At 39.0% G+C, this 21,015-nt stretch overlaps 1 protein-coding gene across 6 annotated transcripts in view; it reads right to left on the reverse strand.

Annotated features, from left to right (window-relative positions):
• Positions 1–619: 619 nt before the first annotated feature.
• efr3a (EFR3 homolog A (S. cerevisiae)) overlaps positions 620–21,015 on the reverse strand; it is a 235,163-nt gene continuing 214,767 nt past the window's right edge. For 5 of the 6 annotated variants that reach the window (XM_072467858.1, XM_072467854.1, XM_072467859.1 and 2 more), the window contains 5 exons: positions 17,516–17,604; positions 16,693–16,741; positions 14,175–14,278; positions 12,657–12,706; positions 620–3,489 (listed from right to left, as the gene is read on the reverse strand). In XM_072467858.1, coding sequence (XP_072323959.1) covers positions 3,381–3,489; positions 12,657–12,706; positions 14,175–14,278; positions 16,693–16,741; positions 17,516–17,604 — 401 coding nt within the window. In that variant the 3' untranslated portion in view covers positions 620–3,380. The remainder of the gene's footprint in view (positions 3,490–12,656; positions 12,707–14,174; positions 14,279–16,692; positions 16,742–17,515; positions 17,605–21,015) is intronic. The other variant, XM_072467857.1, reaches the window with a different exon arrangement.

Genomic DNA, 21,015 nt, shown 5'->3' on the forward strand with positions numbered 1-21,015 from the left:
GAGGCGATAGAGTGAACAGGATAAAATTGTTTCCCTTGGTGGAAAATTCTAGAACCAGAGGACATAGATTCCAGAGAAGTGGCAGAAGGGGACACAAGGAAAAACTTTTTTTTAAATGGAGGGTAGTGGGTATTTGGAATTCGCTGCCTGAGTTGGTGGTGGAGGCAGACATTAAACTCTTTTACAAAATACCTGGATCGGCACCTTAAGTGCTGTAAGCTACAGGGCTATGGACAGGGTGCAGCACGGTGGGATTAGAAAGGGTACCTGGGTGCCCTTGGGCTGGGATGGACAAGATGGGCCGAATGGCATCCTCTGTGCTGATACTTTTCCATGATTCTATGCTTCAATTTCCTCTTGATTTTTGGGCAGAAGACATGCAGAAATCAGCCTGAGTCACATAAATATCCTGGTGGAAGAAAGCGAGTTGACTGTGTGGGCTAAGAAAAATTGAACCATACATTTTCAAAAGTTGCAGTAACTCTGGAATATATAAAGAAAGATTTGGCAACAGACATTTCACAGTTTGCGACTAACAAAAATATTCTGAATGTTAATGGTGCTTTATTGCCGAACATGTATGTGTCTTCAGTGATTTGAGAAAAATAAAACCAAAGAATTTAACAATGAAGATGTTTATTTTTCCCTTTGCATTTGTGCACCAAACACTTCACATTAAACTTTTAGTTTTTCTGGAGGGTGACAAAAACTGTACATAGACGCCAATGTTTTGCAGACAAAAAATGTACCCAACATATGAAACATTATCCTGAAAACATCATACTTCACATACGTAGGATTTACATAACTGACAAAATTGTTTATGCACATCTGGTCGTAGTGTAGGCTGTGCTTAGAAGACAACTAGCTTTGAAGTGTTGTGGCAGCACAAACAGATCACAATACAGAATTTATGGCAGAACTTCACAAATATTTTGTTGATGCACCACAAAAATCACCATAACTTTAAAGGACAACAAATAGTCATTTAAAAAGTGCTCAAAACATTCAATTTATGAAATGAATTGATTTTCACCAATCCAAACAAACTGCTGTTCACATTAACAATCGAGACCATAGGAGACTGCATCTTCCGGCATAGCATTTAGAATTTGCTATTTATTTGGTTTAAAAAAAAACATTGGTGAGTGAAAAGATTTGTCCCATAACACTGTTAACATATGAATTAAATTTAAGTTAAAATCGGATAGTGACCTACCCAATATTTTCAAATGCATATGAAGTTTTGAATTACATGTAAAACTACTGAAAGTTGAACAAAATCAAATGAAAGGATTCTAATTGTCCAATCTGATCGTAATTGCAGGAAAATAAAATCATAACAGCAACATTTTAAAACAAATATAATTCTACCACTACTTTCGAACAACAATCCCTTTAAAATTTGGTACGAGTGAAAATAACATTTCCATAGAACCCAAAAAAACAGAAGCTGATTTGTATGGTATTGGTCATTTCTATTCAACTACATTTAAATGTCTTGTCATTAAATTAATAAAAGGACAGTGTTATTACATACAGAATTCCATTCACAATTTAACTTGCACTTCTTAATGACAAGTAATTACAACCATATTCAGATTGGTCCAGTGTAAAGATTTTCCATATGGGCCACCTATTTTGTTTTTACCAATTTTAAATAGTGAATTTAGAAAGTTTCAAAAAAAAAAAACCAAGTTAGCTAAGTGGACATTCTTAAAAACAGAACATGCATGTGCATTTTAAACATGGCTGGATTTGCTGCCTATATTATCCTTCATTGTCAATTACTAAAGCGTACACAAAATGTCTTCACTACTGAACAATATTACAATGTTGAACATTTTCATATGTAACTGAGGTAACAATAACATTATCAGCTGTATCTTTTTGAGAACAGGACCTAGAGTAGGGCAGAATCAAATGGAATCTCGACTTGTGCATTATTTTAGCTATTTCACCCAGCATAGATAGCATCTAAAATGTGCAGGCTTGATTAAAAAAATTTGCCTCAATACTAACCAATTATTAGAAACCTAGTTACTGTTTTTCATGCTTTATTGATGTTTAATTTTAACATCAATTCCTCAAAGCCAAAACTAACCACAGTGAAGCAAAGCAGTGACCAATGGTGTACACAGAGTAGTGTTTTGGTGAAGAGGTCTCATTCATAGCCCTAGGACATCAGCGCTCTCTCACAGCAGCTCACTCTAATACACTTTCAGCAGCTGTGTGGAGTTAACGCGACTAGAAACAGTAATCCAGCCAGTCCTCTTGGTCTGGAAAGATTTGCGGAATTGAGAAACGGCATGAATGTTAAAGGAGTGGAGGGAGAAAATTGCCAACAAGTGTCATTTGTCCAGTTGGGCATGACCAAGCTCGTTTTGCAGTGAGTTCAAAATTAAAATTGTAAAAAGACAGCAATACCTCCTCAATGTTTACACTCCAAATTACTGGAGTGAAATATTAGTCAAAATTACTGGAGTGAAATATTAGTAAGATATCTAAGTCTCAAACATGGTCAGCTGAATTGTGACGAGGTGTCTCTATGGATATTGGAAATCGGTCTATTGATGCTTTAGGCCAACTGATTTATGTACTATTTTGCTGCTAGATCATAGTGTGCATATTTATACAGTAAGGACAAACAGTTGTGTAGATTCTGAAAACCAGTGATCTAGATCAATTTCTTAGGTAGTAACAAAGGTGATTAATCCATCCAGTTTTCATGTGCACGAGGACAGCTCTGATCAACTTAAACCCGATTTGCTCCATCTCTTGCTCAATACTATTGGCTCAGACAAATGATTACAATCAGAAATTATCCACCAAGTTTTTCAACAAGACAAATTTGGAATGCTGAAGAAAAATTACAAATGTCACTAAAAATAGTTCTAATTAACAGGAACGTGATACAGGTAAAACCTTAAGCTAGTTCAGTTGTGTTGATGAGGTCCATTTTTTTCTGCATATATTTCTATTTCTAAAAGAAAAACACAAAAGCCATGCATAGTTTTGGTCATAACTAATTTCACTGTTGTGAATATTAATGATCACTCCACTATCTATTTGGACCTCTTGCCAAGTATAAACATTATGGCCTTTGCCTCCTCAAACAAGTAATAAACTTCTGCTTTACTCTACTACATGATACTCAGCCCCTTGCACATTATACTTACTAAAGGACTATAACATATCACAGTGACCTTCAGTTCAACTAGCCCTAATAATTTCACCTTATTCAGAGAAATTGTTCCACTTGTCTCTATTCTGAGACATAATATACTCAATGGAAAACTTATGCCTCCCAGGGAGTTTTGCTCTTTGAATGACATGCTTCATTATTTGTTTCCTTGAGATATTCCAAACAGTAACAGTGGCTAATAAACACAGAGGTCTGGAAATTTCATTTCATAAACTGGGATGGAATGGTACTGAACGTGGCCAGCTGCAACACTCATGGACCCCGATGGGCTTGGAGGCGGCCTGCTAGAGAAAAATCCAAGTCAGATTACTGAATTTCAAACCTTGCAAAACAATTATTTTTAACATTTGGAAATCAAATTTTAATTTAACATTTGTCAAACAATTCATAAACATAGTCAAACTTCCATTTAATGTCATAAAATGAGAGATTAATTATTTTCCACAACAGCTAGTCTCATTTAAAGATTGTGCTGTCCTCTCTGGACTATCTTACATTCAAGATAGCAGTTTTAAATATTTTATATTATTGCATATCTCTACCAATAAACTCATGTTTCTGCTCTGGATGTTTTGCCAGATCACAATAATGATGTTTCCTCTGGCGGGGAGGGTCAAGAGCAAGAGGTCACCGAGGTGAGAACGTTCTTCACTCAGAGGGTGGTGATCCTGTGGAATTCTGTACCACACAAAGCAGTGGAGACCAAGTCACTGAATATATTTAAGAAAAAAAGATAGATTTCTAGATATCAAAAGGGTCAAGGAGTATGAGGAAAGTGCTGGTGTATGATATTGAGATTGAGGATTAACCATGATCACAACGAATGGCGGAGCAGGAGCCTACTCCTGTTCTTATTTTCTGTTTCTATAAATATTTGAGGAACTTCATTCATTCAGTCTATCTTAACTACCTAGAAAGGTTTATTCCCCCCACACTGCATGCAACCTTTTCTTAAAATAATTGCACACATTTTTGCCCAAGCATACCTGCAATGGACTGTTTTGCAGGGTGTTCGTCACCAAGGAGAACCTCTTGCTGACAGCAGTGCAAAATTTGCCTTTCATTAATAAATTCTGATTGGATCTGTTGAGTGCTGAATCTATTATTGCTTACAGCTCCTGTTCAACTTCACCCTAAGGCTTGCAACTTATAGGATTTCAGTATTCTTCCAAATCTGCAGTACCTTACACTTTACTGAATTTGATCTGCCCATGTTCCATCTACTACAGATTTGGTCTGGTTCATTTATCTGCCTTGACTGCTGCCCTATATTCTGACTTGCACAGAGGCCCAAAGGTCCAAGGCCAAAGAAGAAAAACAAAGACAATAGGAGGGTGATCTGACCATGAATGTTATAATAAAAAAAGCATGGTTTCTTGACAAGGTGCTTTTTATCCAAAGTTTAATGGACTTAATGAACAGCTAGAAATGGTATACAATCATGACCACTTAACTTCAGGAAATTTGTACTTTTTATGTAATACCAGTGCTGGCTAATGAAAGGAAGCATGGCTATACCTCAACAATAACTGAGGGGATGCACAATGTTTCATTCTCTGCAAGTTAAACAAAAAAAAACGCACTCCTTTTTGTCTTTTTGTTTAAGAATAGGATCATAAGAACATAAGAACTAGGAGCAGGAGTAGGCCATCTGGCCCCTCGAGCCTGCTCCGCCATTCAATTAGATCAATTCCAACGAGTACAGTCCCAGTCTACTCAACCTCTCCTCATAATCCAACCCCTTCAGCTCTGGGATTAACCTAGTGAATCTCCTCTGCACACCCTCCAGTGCCAGTACGTCCTTTCTCAAGTAAGGAGACCAAAACTGAACACAATACTCCAGGTGTGGCCTCACTAACACCTTATACAAATGCAGCATAACCTCCCTAGTCTTAAACTCCATCCCTCTAGCAATGAAGGACAAAATTCCATTTGCCTTCTTAATCACCTGTTGCACCTGAAAACCAACTTTCTGCGACTCATGCACTAGCACACCCAGATCTCTCTGCACAGCAGCATGTTTTAATTTTTTATCATTTAAATAATAATCCCTTTTGCCGTTATTCTTACCAAAATGGATAACCTCACATTTGTCAACATTGTATTCCATCTGCCAGACCCTAGCCCATTCACTTAGCCTGTCCAAATCCCTCTGCAGACTTCCAGTATCCTCTGCGATCCTTTTAAATCGTAATAATCGGTCATAAAATCACAAAAATATCTTCGTAATGTCTTGTTGTTCGACCCTACCAGTTGCATTCAACACTCAAGCTCAGGGAAATTATCATAAATTGCCCATGTTTTGTGTTGCAATTTTATGCTAAAGAACTGAAAAGGAAGAATAGATTCCTTTAATCCAAAACTGAAAGGAGAAATAGATCACTATCCTATTGGTATACTAAATTATCTAACATTAAAATAACTTCCTTGCAAATATTCACCATATAGATGGATAGAACATCAGAAATGGGTGGCAAAAGGTCACCCAGCTCAATGAAGCTTATTCGGCTAGTACACCAACTCATTCAGTCTAACAGTCAACTGCATTTGGAATGCCTCATAGATCTGATTTTACATTATCTGATAGATTTCTTCGCAATTTTTGAAAAATCTTTTACTGTAACCTACTTGCAAGTAATATATTGAGTAGTTCCTTTAACCTCATTCTTGTAGATTAAGCTTCTTTAATCCTTCCTCACCAATGCCTCACATATGGGCTCTGCACCTTCTCAAAACATCAATATCTTTACTGAAGCACGAGTAAACAGTTCTCAGTATGATCGGAGAAGTACATTATAAAAGCTTAACATAACCTCTGCTGCATTGTAATTTACTGTTTGGTTTTGCAGCTTAACTTTCTACTTGCTTTTTAAAGTTTTGTGCTCATGGTCTGGACACTGATGAGAAATTATTTACTTTATCAGACTGGGAAGCAACTAATGGGGCTCTTGAATACAAACCTTCTTCATGGTCTATTCTGGCTGATTCCTATTAAACTATTGCATGATAGGTACTCTCTAATCTATTTAGAATTATTATTCTCATTAGTTATATTACTAATTATTTACTAATATAATTATGCAATTGAAACATCTCAAAAGCTTTCCAAATATAAATTAAACGTAATGACTTGGGTGGGCAAATGCAACAGCAATTCTGTATCACCATCACACATAATAAAAATGAATTGAATGGCCAGATTCATTAGTGGATTGATTCACGTACCAATTTTAGGAGATCTTCTGGTCCCCAATCAGCCTTTTCAAGTATAGTTAAACTCTCATTTAAAGGATGGCATTTCTACATTACTTTTCTGCAGCTTCAGCCGAGTTTATATGTTCTTGATGTTGGACTTGAAGCTAAAACTGTTTGACACAGGCAAGATAGAGTGCTGCAAATTGTGCTCTGTGATTACCACTGATTAGGTTATGCTAATGATCTTTATACAATTCTGAGTGATTGTGTTCAACAGCGTTTGGTATGGTTAACTGCGATATCCTTCCAGTCCAAATAGTGTTACTTTTTTAAAACTATTTTCCATAACATCCCCTCCAATTACCTTTTAGGCATTAATCAGAATAATTTTCCTCCTCACTTCCATTTTAAGGCTCTATTTATCCATTTTTATAATCGTTCATCATGCTTGTTCATTTTGAATTTTATTATAGATTTGGAAGTTTTTTACATATCCCTCAACCAATCTCATTATTACATCCTATTTAATACATGCAACATTCTGAGGGTGCTTGAATCTGAAACAAGAACAGAGAAAGCTGGAAAAAACTCAATAGGTCTGGCAGCATCTGCAGGGAGAGAAAGCAGAGTTAATGTTTCACGTCCATTTGACTCTTCATCAGAATTAAAGAGAGGGAGAATATGTTGGACATTAAACTGTAGCTGGGAGTGATTGCAATAGATGTAGAAATCTTAAGAAGAAGAGACAGATGGCCTGCTGGTGGTCTGCATTGAGACAATAAATGTATGGGATATTTAAAACAAGGTTTAAGATGCAGGAGAAAAGTCAGTCACTGTTGAGTCCTGAGGGCTGTAACATGTTTAATCGGAAGATGAGATGCTGCTCCTCCAGTTTACGTTGGGCTTCCCTGGAGCATTGCAACAGGCCAGATGGACATGTGGGAATGAGAGCAAGGTGCGGAGTTAAAATGGCATGGAATAGGAAGGTTGGGGTCATGCTTGCGGACTGAGCGAAGGTGTTCCACAAAGCAGTTACCCAGCCTGCGTTTCATCTTCCCAATGTAGAGACGACCACCTTGGGAGCAGCGCATCCAATAATCCATATTGAAGCAATTGCAAGTGAAATGCTTCTTAACCTGAAAGGAGTGTTTGGGGCCTTGAATAGTGAGGAGGGAGGATGCTAATCTTGTTTTACATTCCCTGCAGGTCTGTGACAGACCGTAATTGCTAAACCAGACCTTCATTTGCTCGTGCTCTGTTAAATTGTTTTACTTGTTGCTTTTCGTAAATCATAGAATCCCTAGTGCAGAAGGAGGCCATTTGGCCCATTGAGTCTGCACCGACCCTTTGAATGAGCACTACCCATTTACATTCCCCATCCACCCCATCCCTGTAAACCAGAACCTAATCTACACATCCTTGGACATTAAGGGGCAATTTAGCATGGCCAATCCACCTAACCTGCACATCTTTCCTGCAGATGCAATTTTAATCACTAACTTTCAAATTAGCCTGAACATATAAAGCTCACCTATGATTAGCTATACCTTCGTGAACAATCTGTATCCCTCCACATGGAACTCACATTCAACCTTTTCCGATAAACAATTAATCTGGTAATTCTGAAGATACCATAATTTTTGGTCAAAGAGTAACATTTATTTATTATAGCAAATATAACCAGTAGTCACAATGGGAATCTTATCCAAAATTAACTGGCATAATAGAATCCTTCCAAGCCTTTTGGTATTCGGCTGGCCCCAAACAGCATTTTGCTTCTGCTGAGATGTCAATCGCAGGCGCCAATTCACCCCACACAAGCGGTCAAACTCTACCTTCAACGTGTACTGAGTATATAGAATTCTAATTCGCACTCAGTGAAACATCCAGATCATAGGTACCAGAACTTTTTACCAGCAGTATAAAAATTGCTAAAAGTATACGGATCCAAACTAATACTTTTTTTTATTCAATCATGGGATGGGGCATCACTGGCTTGGCCGGTATTTATTTCCCATCCTAATTGCCTTCGAGAAGGTGGTGGTGAGCTGCTTTGAACTGCTGCAGTCCATGTGGTGTTATGGAGAGAGTTCCAGGATTTTGACCAAGCAACAGTGAAGGAATAGTGATATATTTCCAAGTCAGGATGGTATGTGGCTTAGAGGGGAACTTCCAGGTGGTGCTGTTCCCATGCATCTACTGTTTTCATCCTTCAAGATGGTAGCGGTCGTGGGTTTGGAAGATGCTAAGGGGCGGTGGTGAGTTTCTGCTGTGCATCTTGTAGATACTGCCACTGAGTGTTGGTAGTAGAGGGAGTGAAAGTTTGTAGATGGAGTGCCAATCAAGCAGGCTGCTTTGTCCTGGGTGGTGTCCAACTTAGTGTTTTTGGAGCTTCACTCAATCCAGGCAAGTGGAGTAATCCATCACACACCAGAATTTGTGCCTTGTAGACAGAGGGGCTTTGTGGAGTCAGGTGGTCAGTTACTAGTCGCAGGATTCCTAACCTCTGACCTGCTCTTGTAGCCAAAGTATTTATATGACTGGTATAGTTCAGTTTGTGATCAATGATAACTCCCGGAGGAGCGTTCAACTCCCAGGATGTAAATTCGGAATTCAGTGATGGTAATGCCACTGAACTTCAAGAGGTGATGGTCAGATTCTCTCTCATTGATGGTCTTTGCCTGTTACTTGTCAGCACCTGCCTGGATATTGTGCAATTCCTGCTGCAATTGATCATGGACTGTTCAGTATCTCAGGAGTCATGAATGGTACTGAACATTATGCAATCATCAGTGAATATCCCCATTTCTGACTGTAGGGTGTAAGAAAGGTCATTGATGAAGCAATTGAAAATTGTTGGGCTCAGAACACTACCAAAGATGTTTGCAGAACAAGAGGTGGCCATTAGGTCCATCGTGTCCAAGCTGGTCTACAAAGATCTGATTACACTAATCCAATTTTTTTTAGAGCTTGGTCCATCGCCCTGGAGGTTATGGCAGTGCAAGCGATTATCCAAATACCTCTTAAATATATATTTAAAAAAATTTAATGTACCCAATTCATTTTTTCCAATTAAGGGGCAATTTAGCATAGCCAATCCACCTACCATGCAAATCTTTGGGTTGTGGGGATGAAACCCACGCAAACACGGGGAGAATGTGCAAACTCCACACGGACAGTGACTCAGTGCCGGGGTCGAACCTGGGACCTCGGCGCCGTGAGGCAGCAATGCTAACCACTGCACCAACGTACTGCTCCTACCTCTTAAATATTACAAGAGTTTCTGACTTACCCTTTCAGACAGTGAGTTCCAGGCTCCCAACATCCTGTGTGTGAAAAGGTTTCTCAGCTCCCCTTTTAGCCTTCAATCTCTTACCTTAAATCTATGCCCCCTGGTTATTGACCCCACTACTAATGGAAAAAGTGTCTCTCTAGCTATGCCCCTCCATCTTATATACCTCTATCAGGTCCCCTCTCAACCTTCCCTGCTCCAAGGAAAACAGCCCCAGTTAATCCAATCTGTTGTCATTGCTCAGACCCTCCAGTCTAGGCAGCATCCTGGTAAACCTCCTTTGCACCCTGAGGAACTCCTGTAGTGATGTCCTGGGGCTGAAATGGTTGACTTCCAACAACCATCTCCCTTTGAGCTAGGTATGAGTCCAACAGTCAGACAGTTTTCCCTGATTCCCATTGAATCCAGTTTTGTCAAAGCTCCTTGATGGCATACTCGGTCAAATGTTGCCTTGATAACAAGGGCAGTCACTCATACCTCACTTCTGGAGTTCAGCTCTTTTGTCCATGTTTGCTCCATGGCCATAATGAGGTCAGGAGCGGAGTGATCCTGGAAGATCCTAAACTGAGCATCAATGAGCAAGTTATTGCTGATTAAGTGCCGCTTGATCGCACTGCTGATTACTCCTTCTATCACTTAACTGATGATGGAGGGTAGACTGATGGGGTAGTCATTGGCTGAGTTGGATTTATCCTGTTCCTTGTACACTGGTTTTATCTGGGCAATTTTACACATTGCTGGGTAGATGCCAGTGCTTTAGCTGTACTGGAACAGCTTGACTGTATGCAAATTGCACAAAATATTGTACAAATCTTATTCATTACAAATAAATTATATGGCTGTAGGAATTGTGAGAGAAATATCCAAATTCGATGTTGCCTGTTTGAGCATCTTGGAAATTATGAGGGGAGAATTACTTTTTAATTTTTTCACGGGTTTTGGGAGTCACTGGCTAGGCGAATATTTATTGTCCAAACCGAATTACACTCGAAGCGATGGTAGTGAGCCGCCTTCTTGAATCGCTGCAGTCCATGTGGTGTAGGTACTCCCACAGTGCTATCAGGAAGGCAGACAGACTGCAGAAAGACATCACTTTCAACATGAACTATGAGGCATTCAGTTCAATTCAAGAAAGAGGAACAACGTGAGAGTGATGGCCTCACTCCACTGCCAGCAAGAACCTGGTCATCAGATGTGAGGCACTCTCTGTGTTGCTGCTCGTGGTGCAGGCCTGGCCCTCACTCCTGCACAGTGCCGATCACCCAAGCCATCTTCTGAATTCTCCAGAGGTTGAAAATGGACTGTCTTCGCAAGGACATGTTGAAAAACCTCTAAGTGGGGGAGGCAAAAACATACCCAACATTGCCCTCATGCTCATGGCTATCTTTGTGTGCACTGCATCAAGCATAGACTCTTGATACGCAAACATCAGGTGCCACTTCATGGATGCTTCTGGCCAAGTTGCCGCAGAACGCTCCAAGTAGTTGAACCGTGTTGCGTCACCTATCCCTTGTAGAACAGTTTGTGCACAAAATACCTCTGATCGAAAGTCCATCAGGCAGTGTTCTGCATGTAACATCCTTGAGGCTCTGCGGGCAAAGGAGATGGTGAATTCTGTCGGATGGTTCCCTGTCAAAGCCCTTTGGCAGAACGCCTCATCACCAGAACTTTCAAACAAGAACCAAGATGTAACTTGGCTGGTGGTGATGTAGGCCCTCACTGTCAGATCTTTCCTCCAGATTCTCATTCCTGCACATTACCCTTGAGGAAGCAGTGGTGGGGAAGAGATCATTGTTCATCTCCTTCCACAATGTGTCTTTGCAGAGGTCTGAAAATAAATGGTGTTTTTTGCTGAGGTTCAGCCTGAGCAGTTCTGTGGCACAGGACTCTGTGCACTACGCGCTCACCAAGACAAGCATCAACTTTAGATGGAGAATCATCAACAACTGCAGATGGAGAATCATCGACTTGCCCAAAACTTGGTCTTCCAGTGCGAAGAGTTGTTCGCAAGTGCTGCAGATTAGCACATTCCAAGGTCCAGGACTATGTGCTGAGGGATGCATTAAAGCTTCGGGCAGCCACTACAGAGGTGCAACAGGAGAAGGTCGCAGGCTTATGGCCTTTAGCACCAAGGGGCTGGAAATTGTACAGAAACACTTGGGATGCGTGACTCACCTTGAATGTATACATTAAATATTGTTCATATCATAATTGTATTGAAGCACCTCAATGTGTAAAATAATATATGTGGAAAATTGGAATATTATTGCACTATCACCATTCTGAAATATTTCGAAAGTATTTGTTCACAAAAAAAAATCATAATATATTTTGGAAGTAAGAGTAGAGAGACAAAATGCATCTTAAGATTAGATGCAGTTGCAGTAGAGGTGCAGAGACCCGATGTTCCGTTAAAAGGCCATCAATATGGAATGTTAACTGTTTCTTTCTCAACAGGTGCTGCCAGAGCTGTTCAGTATTTCCAGCATTTTGTGTTGATTTCAGATTTAAAACTTGGTGAAATGGCAAAGTCAAAGTTATTTCTTGTTGGAGTGTAAAGTAGACACAGTCCATGATTAATGCTGGAAAATTAATTCAGGAGATAGAGAGAAAATGTTGGAAATACTCAGCAGGTCTGCCAGTCGGAGGAGTGAGAAACAGGGCTAATGTTTCAGGTCATGACCTTTCACCAGAACTTCTTTGCTGTTCAATTAAAATCTGGTGAAGCACAAATTAAACAGATGCAACAAATCAGTAATCAGACAGGCCTTCCCATATCAAACCTCCTCATTTTTGATAGTGCTGGGGAACAAAAACTAATAACAGACTGTTCGACATTTAAATAACATTTGTTGTTTTTCAATAACTGGGAATTTGTTTTATTGTATTTTTCAGGATACCCTGTACGTTATAAGAAGTTAATAATTCAATTATAGGATTCTTACTCAAAAGGAAGTAGCTTACCTTATTGTTAGTTCAAATATCTCCGCAAGTTTGTCATGGAGCAGGTTTGACTGGAAGAAGAGGGAAATCAATTGATGTTTCTCCAAAAGTCTCAACACAGCTAACTATTTAAAAAAAAAAAAATTCATGGGATGTGGCAACAAATGCTGGCAAGGTCAGCATTTGTTGCCATCCCGAATAGTCCTTCAATTGAGTGGCTATTTCAGAGGGCAGTGAAGAGTCAACCACATTATTGTGGGTCTGGAGTTACATATAGGCCAGACCAGGTAAGGACAGGCTTCCTTCCGGAAAGGACAATAGTGACCCAGAAAATCCGACCATCTACAATAGCTTGATGGCACCATTACTGAGACTAGCTTTCAAATCCAGATTTTATGAGTTGAATTTAAATTCCAACTGCCCCGGTGAGATTTGAAACCATATCCCCAGATCCTGGATTACTAGCCTCGTGACATTACCACTATACCTACCTATCGCCTGCTCTAGTCTGGTATAAAACAAAACTTTTTCAACCAGTCCAGCTTTTTAGGTGAGCCATAACCCTGGAGTTTAACAAGAACATTTTGTTTTAAGGAAGCGGACTACCTGGATTATGAAATATTAAAACTGTAATGCTTATTTAGGCGTTATATCACGACAGATAACCATTTAAACAAACATACTAGGTGTGGCCAAACCTCAGATTAGACAGAAAGAGAGACAAAGAGTGTGGGGCTAGAAGGGAGCTGAGAGCGGGGTGGAAGAATATCGGGTAGGGGCCGAGAATCAGATCTCTCAAGTGTGTGCAATAGTAATACAAATGTGGCTGTAAGGGTGCCCATGTATTGTGGCTCTCAAAAGTCTAGAGATTATAATAATAATCTTTATTATTGTAACAAGTAGGCTTACATTAACACTGCAATGAAGTTATTGTGAAAATCCCCTAGTCGCCACACTCCGGCCCCTGTTCGGGTACTTGGAGGGAGAATTCAGAATGTCCAAATCACCTAACAAACAAATCTTTTGGCTCTTGTGGGAGGAAACCGGAGCACCCGGAGGAATCCCATAATCCGCACAGACAGTGACGCAAGCCGGGAATCGGACCTGGGACCCTGGCGCTGTGAAGCAACAGTGCTAACCACAATGTTATCATTCAGAAATCTTGATGGCCTATCATTTGGGCTCAGATAGTAGTTAAAAGCCAATTGGAATATTTCAGGTCTGACATTCTATGTCCAGCGTTCCTTATTATGGAAAACAATCACGATCCTGCACTTATTACCAGTTTAAGAACTATGATCTTGGAGAAATAAACTATTCATCTTCGTGCCCCACCACCGCCCCTGATAAAAAGGAAAAATGCAGAAGTGCTTTCAGTTGGAGAAAACCTAGCATTTGTTTTCTGCATGAACAGAGCAAAAATGAGTCAAGATGTTAACACCCTACTGTTAATCATCATCGTGACCTGATAGAATAGTTACAGATTTACTTCTGTGACCATTAAGCACAACAATTACACTGCAAGATGTTCAGCCTCACCTTGGATTCACACTGAGCTGCAATCTCCTCAAATGGTGCTTTTTGAAACTTTTCAATTACTTGACGCCGCTTTTCTCTTTCTTGTTCCTCAAGATTTTGACCATCTGTTTTGAGAGACATCAAAAAGAGCGGAAGCCCTGCTCACTAAAATGTCCAAGAATCTTACAGAATCCATAGATTATCAAATTCATACCATAAACATAGTGTTAGAAAGTTGCCACTTTCTCACTCCAATTTCATTACAGAAAAAGCAGGCTGGTAGTGGGTAATGCTCTTGTCAGCTTCATCTATGAACCGTGACAAAAATGTCCCAGATATTGAAATGCATTAAAATTGCCTATACGTATCCACTGTTGAAAATCTAATTAATTCAGGAGGAGAGAGAGGCTGGAAAGTGGATTTGTCAAATGTTAACCTAAAATACAATCCTTGTGCATTCCAGATCTGTCTGATAGCCAAGAGATTGTACATGTGCCCATGGAATATGTGACTGCAAGCACAGTGCTAGTCTGAATTTCAGAGATGTTGCTGTGCTGGTGAAACTAACCAGTAAAATGAATGCTTGCCTAATTTTAAAGTATATTAGTTGCCCTGTGGTTTGAATTGGCATGGGAGAGAAGATGGTTTGTGAAGTGGCAAACACTGATATTGGGCAAGATTCGTTATGATTGTGGAGCTATGGAATCAACATTACACTATAATTCCAAGCACGAGATCTTTGTTGGCAGCCATGCTAATAAACGCTAATATAAAATTTCTGGTTACTTTTCCAGCACTGTTAAGTCGATTTCCACCTCATTAAACTAAAATTTTGAAATTTAAGTGAGGCACACAGAACTACTGTGATATACATTTATCACAGTCTACTATTCACACACTAAATATATCGATAGTTCCAACATTCGGGTGCAACCTTAGTAATGTCGGGCAATACTGTACAAGTTAGAAGCAACATGGAATTAATGTTATCATGCTCCCTCCCATCTCTGTCATCTCCTCCTGCCTTTCATCCACAGATTTCTGCGTCCACCCATTTCTGGTTTCTTGAACATGGCCAATTTTACTTTCTCCACCATTGGTGGCTGTGCTTACAGCTGCTTAGGCTCTAAACTCTGATATAGTCTCCTTAGTCCTGCCTACCTCTGTTTTGTCTTGTACGGTACTTGTTAAGACCCAACTCTTTGACTAAGCTTTTGGCTTTCTGCCTTAATATTACCCTGTAAGGTTTGCGCCAAATTTTGCTTTGCAATGCTCCTATGAAGTGCCTGGGATGTTGACTGACACACCAGCATTTATTCCCCATCCCTTTATGCCTTTGCATAAAAATACAAGTTATTATATTGGTTGGAAGTTGAAATCAGAGGAGACATTTGCTCTAATCTTGGGAGGCAGAATTGTTTAGTTCTGATGGTAACTCTCAATAATAACTAAAAAGCAGGTCTCGACTTCTTTGACTAAGTTTGTGTTCAGCAATCACTTCTTCAACACCACCACACTGCCACCTGTACCCCCATTATACTTGGTGCAGGCTAATAAACACGAAAACCCCAATTCCAACTTAAGTATTGGCGAACATTAACCATTTCCGAACCAGAATCACTGAGATTACGAGGAATTTGCAATTTTGAAATTTCAGCTTTGAGATGAAGAAGTGGAGTCGGTAACAGTGGCAATCACAATAGACTCCATTTAGATTTTGGCCCAATTTCTAGGTAAATGTCTCACAAAGCATATATAGATAGAGAAACTGGCAGGAGAACCATTTCCTAAGTAATTTAGCCTTTTCACACGAAGCCCCAATATTGTGGACAACAGCAGTTTATCATGAAAAATCTGATTTGAATGTTCAATTTCTCTAAGGGAGAAATAAGATATAGAAAGATTTAACAGGCTCTGATAAAAATTAGAGGCTGAAGTTTTAAAATTAACTTGAATAATTCAGTGCTAAAATTATACTCCAAACCTAACCAAATTCAGCTTTTAATTCAGTATTCTTAAGAGTTAAGAAACCTGGACTGTTGGAGGACGATGAGAAAGAAGAAATATCAGTGCCTTTGATGCAGATCAACAGCAAACTACTTGGCAGCAGTGATCCGTGAAAATAGAAACTATTTCTGGTATGACACTATGTGGACTAATGGGTGGTTAATAATTAAGTAAAGGCCTTTCTACAAACTGATAATTTTGCTATGTGCAAATATAAATTAAATACTGCACAGCATTTGTTTGACAAAATATTGTACAAACTGGTGTAATTTAACAAGACCAAAAAACAATATAAAGCTCAAGAAACATTAGGCCCCATTTTAACTCTATGCAAGTGAATGAGATTTGAGCAAGTTAAGTGGCCCCATAATCTCTCAGAGGATCAGGAATCAAACTTAATTGTGCAGTGACTATATTATATTTTGCCATAAAGACTATTTTTATGACACTTCACCCACCACAATATATTGTGCCTTGCTACTGTTTAAAAGAGTGCAGTTTTACTTGATTGAATCCAACATATTACCCATACCTATTGCTTTCTTCAGCGTTTCGAAGGTGATTTCTTCAACCATCTTCGTCTGTGGAAGTTAAAACGTGTATTGAAGTTAATAGACTGTACATATATAATTAAATGTGTACATTATTGACTGGTTTTACCATATTAATTCATCATAACCTTGGTAGCCACTTGTACACAAAGTTGTGGATTGATGGATGCAGATCCAAACCCCATGTCGTAGAACTGCCAATTTCCATCATGTGGGGAGAGGGGGATGATGGAGGGAGACCAGACAAACAAGTTAGTCGCATGACGCTCTAGCAGCGACCTCAAAAGGAAACTGGGCTAAAGCTGAAGAAACTGCTTGTCCCACAAAGGAAAGGAGAAAGAAACGGGTGAAAAAGGTTGAAGGTAACATAAATCAGATTCACCCCAGAAGAACAGAATCCTATCAGGTGGATATTTCAATAATGAAACAATACTCGACAAAAGTGGCTAAATTTGCAGTGCACTTTAAAGAATGATGTACGAACAATAACCACAATACAAATATACTTAAAACTGAATGGATTTCAAAATAAGATCAACCTCATTTAGAATTAGGACGTTGCATCATTCAGCAATAGATGTTCTTCCTGTGTACACTGCATGAGTAGACTCTTTCACAAACATTTAAATGCAAATGTTAGATTCCCTGTGTCTATAATAAAATGTGGTGGGGTGCACTGAATTTACTCAAAGTATTCATATTATATGGAAGACCGGAGATGTTCGCACAAAGTAGCACAACTGGTAGAAGGCCATAAAGAGTCTTCACATCTACTGAAACTATAAAAGAAAAACTTTTTGTTACCTTATCCTGTTGTACACTGACACCAAGGATATCAACTTGGATAGACACAGTGTCAACAATGCTCTTTCTTCTTGATATTCTGTCCTCATCTACAATAAGTAACAAACAAGGAAAATAGAAGTTGACTTTTTTTGGAAGAAGCAATCAGGCATTTATTGACATCAGTCAAAATATGCAGATATATTGGAGAGTCGCTCTTTTAAGGTTAAAATACAGAACAATAATTATGTCCTGGAAAAGGTAAAATGTCCGACTTTACAACTGTTCCAGTTTATATGCAGAACATGCGAGTGTCCCAGATTATGAAATGGTTAGGTGTCACTTCTGCTAATGTGTTATCCATTATTCCTCCATTTTAGGTTTAAAATAATACAACAAATAGCCTCAGCCTTCTAGGTACAGTACTATAAAACCTTCTACTGGGTAATCCTACGAAACGTATCAATGCTTCAATCATTAGAACACAACACAGCATGGCATTAATTATTTCAAGCAAAGTAGGTCTCACTGCTTTTATTTGAGGAGGAGATAGCAAGAAGACAAGAAGGAAACTGGTTAAAAACTATGAACACCAAATATAAAAGAAAACTGCACACACTACCACAAACTGGGCTTGGTTGGCCAGACAAAAGCAATGCATTTCAAATCACATAACCAAATTTAACATTAAAGAGGAACACTTACAGATAATAATGATTGCACTAATGCTTTGGTCCTTGCTTCTTACAACCACCCATATTCCAGCCAGCAAAAACGAGAAATGATCCCCACGGAGAGTAGGAGTGACTTTCGTAGATGATTGATATACCCAATAATTTATATATCAATACTGATTACACAAAAACGCTCAGTGAATAAAAATTAAAACGTGAGACATGCCAGCAAGAAAAGTCTTGTGAACAAATCTTAACCTATTGGATATTGGGACTCAAAATTGAGCCTGAAGGAATAAGCCTCTACATCTAGTTTAAATTGATTTTGGTGCCAGTGGTGCTATCAATACAGAAAGAACATTTTCTCAAAACCTGCTTGCAGTGGCATCATAGAAAAAAAACTATTTTGAGTGTGTGCGCATACGCGAGTGGGAGGGGCGCTATAGGGGAGTAGAAGTGGAAATGGAGAAAAATAGGGTGTAAGAAATAGTAATATGTATGAAAATAATACTCTTGACGATCTTGCTAATTTGTGGTCGAGACTTGGAAAAGTTATTCAAAATGAGGTCATGACAGAGGAGATGAGAAGTGCTGTTTATTGTAACCAGTTCAACAGAAACCTGACCAAAATTACCAGCAAGCTTTGCAAACTAAAAGACTTTTCAAAGTAAAATTACAGTGCTAAATGCTGCAAGCTGCCTTTTCACAGATGAGGAAAGACAGACTACAAAGTTGTGTTAAGTCATTATGCTTGCTGGAATGCAAAGTTTAATCATATGTAGCACTATAGTACAGTTTCAAAAAAGTCTTCCAAGATCAGATAGCTTTTGGACTGGATTGTTATTGTGAATAGCTCTGAGTATAGCAGACTGGTAATAGGAAAATACAAATGAAAACGCTCTGAAAGTTAGTTTACAAATTGCAGACGAGATGTTTTGAGAGAGTTGTGGACAACATCTTGCACAAGATCAGGGAAAATGATGCAAAACTTGGTTGATCAAAGATATGAAAGGATGTCCATAAGCTCTAGAACATTGGTGGGCAACCTTTGGCCCAGGGGCCACATGCAGCCCGTCTAGGTTCTAAGTGCAGCCCACAGGACATTTTCCTACCAGTATGACTGAAAAAGTATACATATAAAGCAAGGGCAAGTGAAATGAGGTGCATGCTGATTGCACACAGCATTGACTGAGAGACCCGTGCTCTCCCTCTGTGTCCAAAGTGTCACCATTGCTTTTGTTTTTACCATTTGAAGTTGATGTTATTTCTATTAATATATAAATTATTAAGCATTTTCTATAACTCGTTATGAAATATTCAGCGTGTATTAAATGCATTTAATCTTACATGGGGTCATGGTAAGTGAACAAGCCCGATTTCAATCTTGTAGCCCATTGAGATGAAGGAGGGCCACTCATACAGCCTACACTAGCTATGGTTGCCCAATACTGCTCCAGAAATCCGTGGGGAATGGATTAAACAGGCTTTAACTCCATGGTTCAAACAACGAACTCGGCTTTCCAGTGGATAATTTATATTAAGGCAGACATTTACAGGGGAGGTCTTGTCGGTGCAACATCCTGTCTCCTACTGAAAATATAAAAAGTGTTTGTAAAAGGAAATTAACTGCTGCAGTTGGAGGAAATGGGAGAGACGACAATCAACAAGAGGTGACCCTTATGGGTGATTATATGCATAAGTCCTTATGCTACACTTTGAACATTTATCATAGCTACCAAGTAGCCCATAGTAGAACACTGTGTTGCATGAATTTGTATCTGAATGACCCCATCTTCACTTCACCATGTATATATATGACAATTAAGAGAATTGCATGTTTTAATTTTTTAGTTTGTTCAGCTAGTCTTCAGCACACTTCACTCAACAGGAATAGTTTGACTGAAAACTACATTTATTTACTGCTTCTCTACCTTTGTCCTATAGACATCCAGCTATTTCTGACCCAAGCTTGGAGATGTGCTTGCTCATGTAAAACGTGATGCAGAAGTTACTTGCATTTGTCAATAATTTAAAAAGTATGCAATTTGAGTTGGTTAATGACAGTAGATAGTATAGTACAAATCAACAATATTTGTGATTCTATTTTCAAAAAAATAATCATATTTAAGATTTCTGCACCTACAAAACTCGAGTTATTAAAAATGAAGGTACATGGTATGATCACTGTCCACGGTCATCAGCGATGTAATCTTAGCAACACTGTAGATAGAGTATTAGGTGTACTACTGAGGCTACCCAATAATAAAATAAAACACTGTAGCATTTGTACAAATCTTTGGTAAGGCTGCATCTAGAATACATTGGTTTTTAGTTCCTTTTAAATGGTGGGCAATATGAAGACCCTGGAAAAGGTACAGAGGACAGCCACGTTAGGTTAGCCCAATTAAAGAACTGGGTCTTGGTAAAGACCTATGAGGAAGGATTTGATTGAGGATTTAAAATGGAGACAAGACTGCATTCATGTGGATACATTATTTGAATGAGATAAGTTAGGGAGAACCATAGGATAAAAGATATGCAAGCATAGAATTAGGGTGGTAATTTTGTTCTTTGTGCATAACATCATCGGCCTCTCGAATAAGTTGTGAACTCATACAGGGCGCAGTAAAACCCCCAAAATAAACTGGACGAGTTCCTGGCTGAGCATGAAAAGGTAAATGGATATTGGGCGACGTGTCTAATTTTTATGGCCTTCTGGAACTTTTTAAAGCATCCCTGGGGTTCATGGAGAAATTTCCCAGAATTCTCTTCCTGAGTCGGCAATTTAGAAAAAAAGATACGGTTACTTTCCCAGTATTTATTTATGATTAGAAGTATACCATTTAA

Source organism: Scyliorhinus torazame, chromosome 11 (assembly GCF_047496885.1).
Source record: "Scyliorhinus torazame isolate Kashiwa2021f chromosome 11, sScyTor2.1, whole genome shotgun sequence".
NCBI classification, from domain to species: domain Eukaryota; kingdom Metazoa; phylum Chordata; class Chondrichthyes; order Carcharhiniformes; family Scyliorhinidae; genus Scyliorhinus; species Scyliorhinus torazame.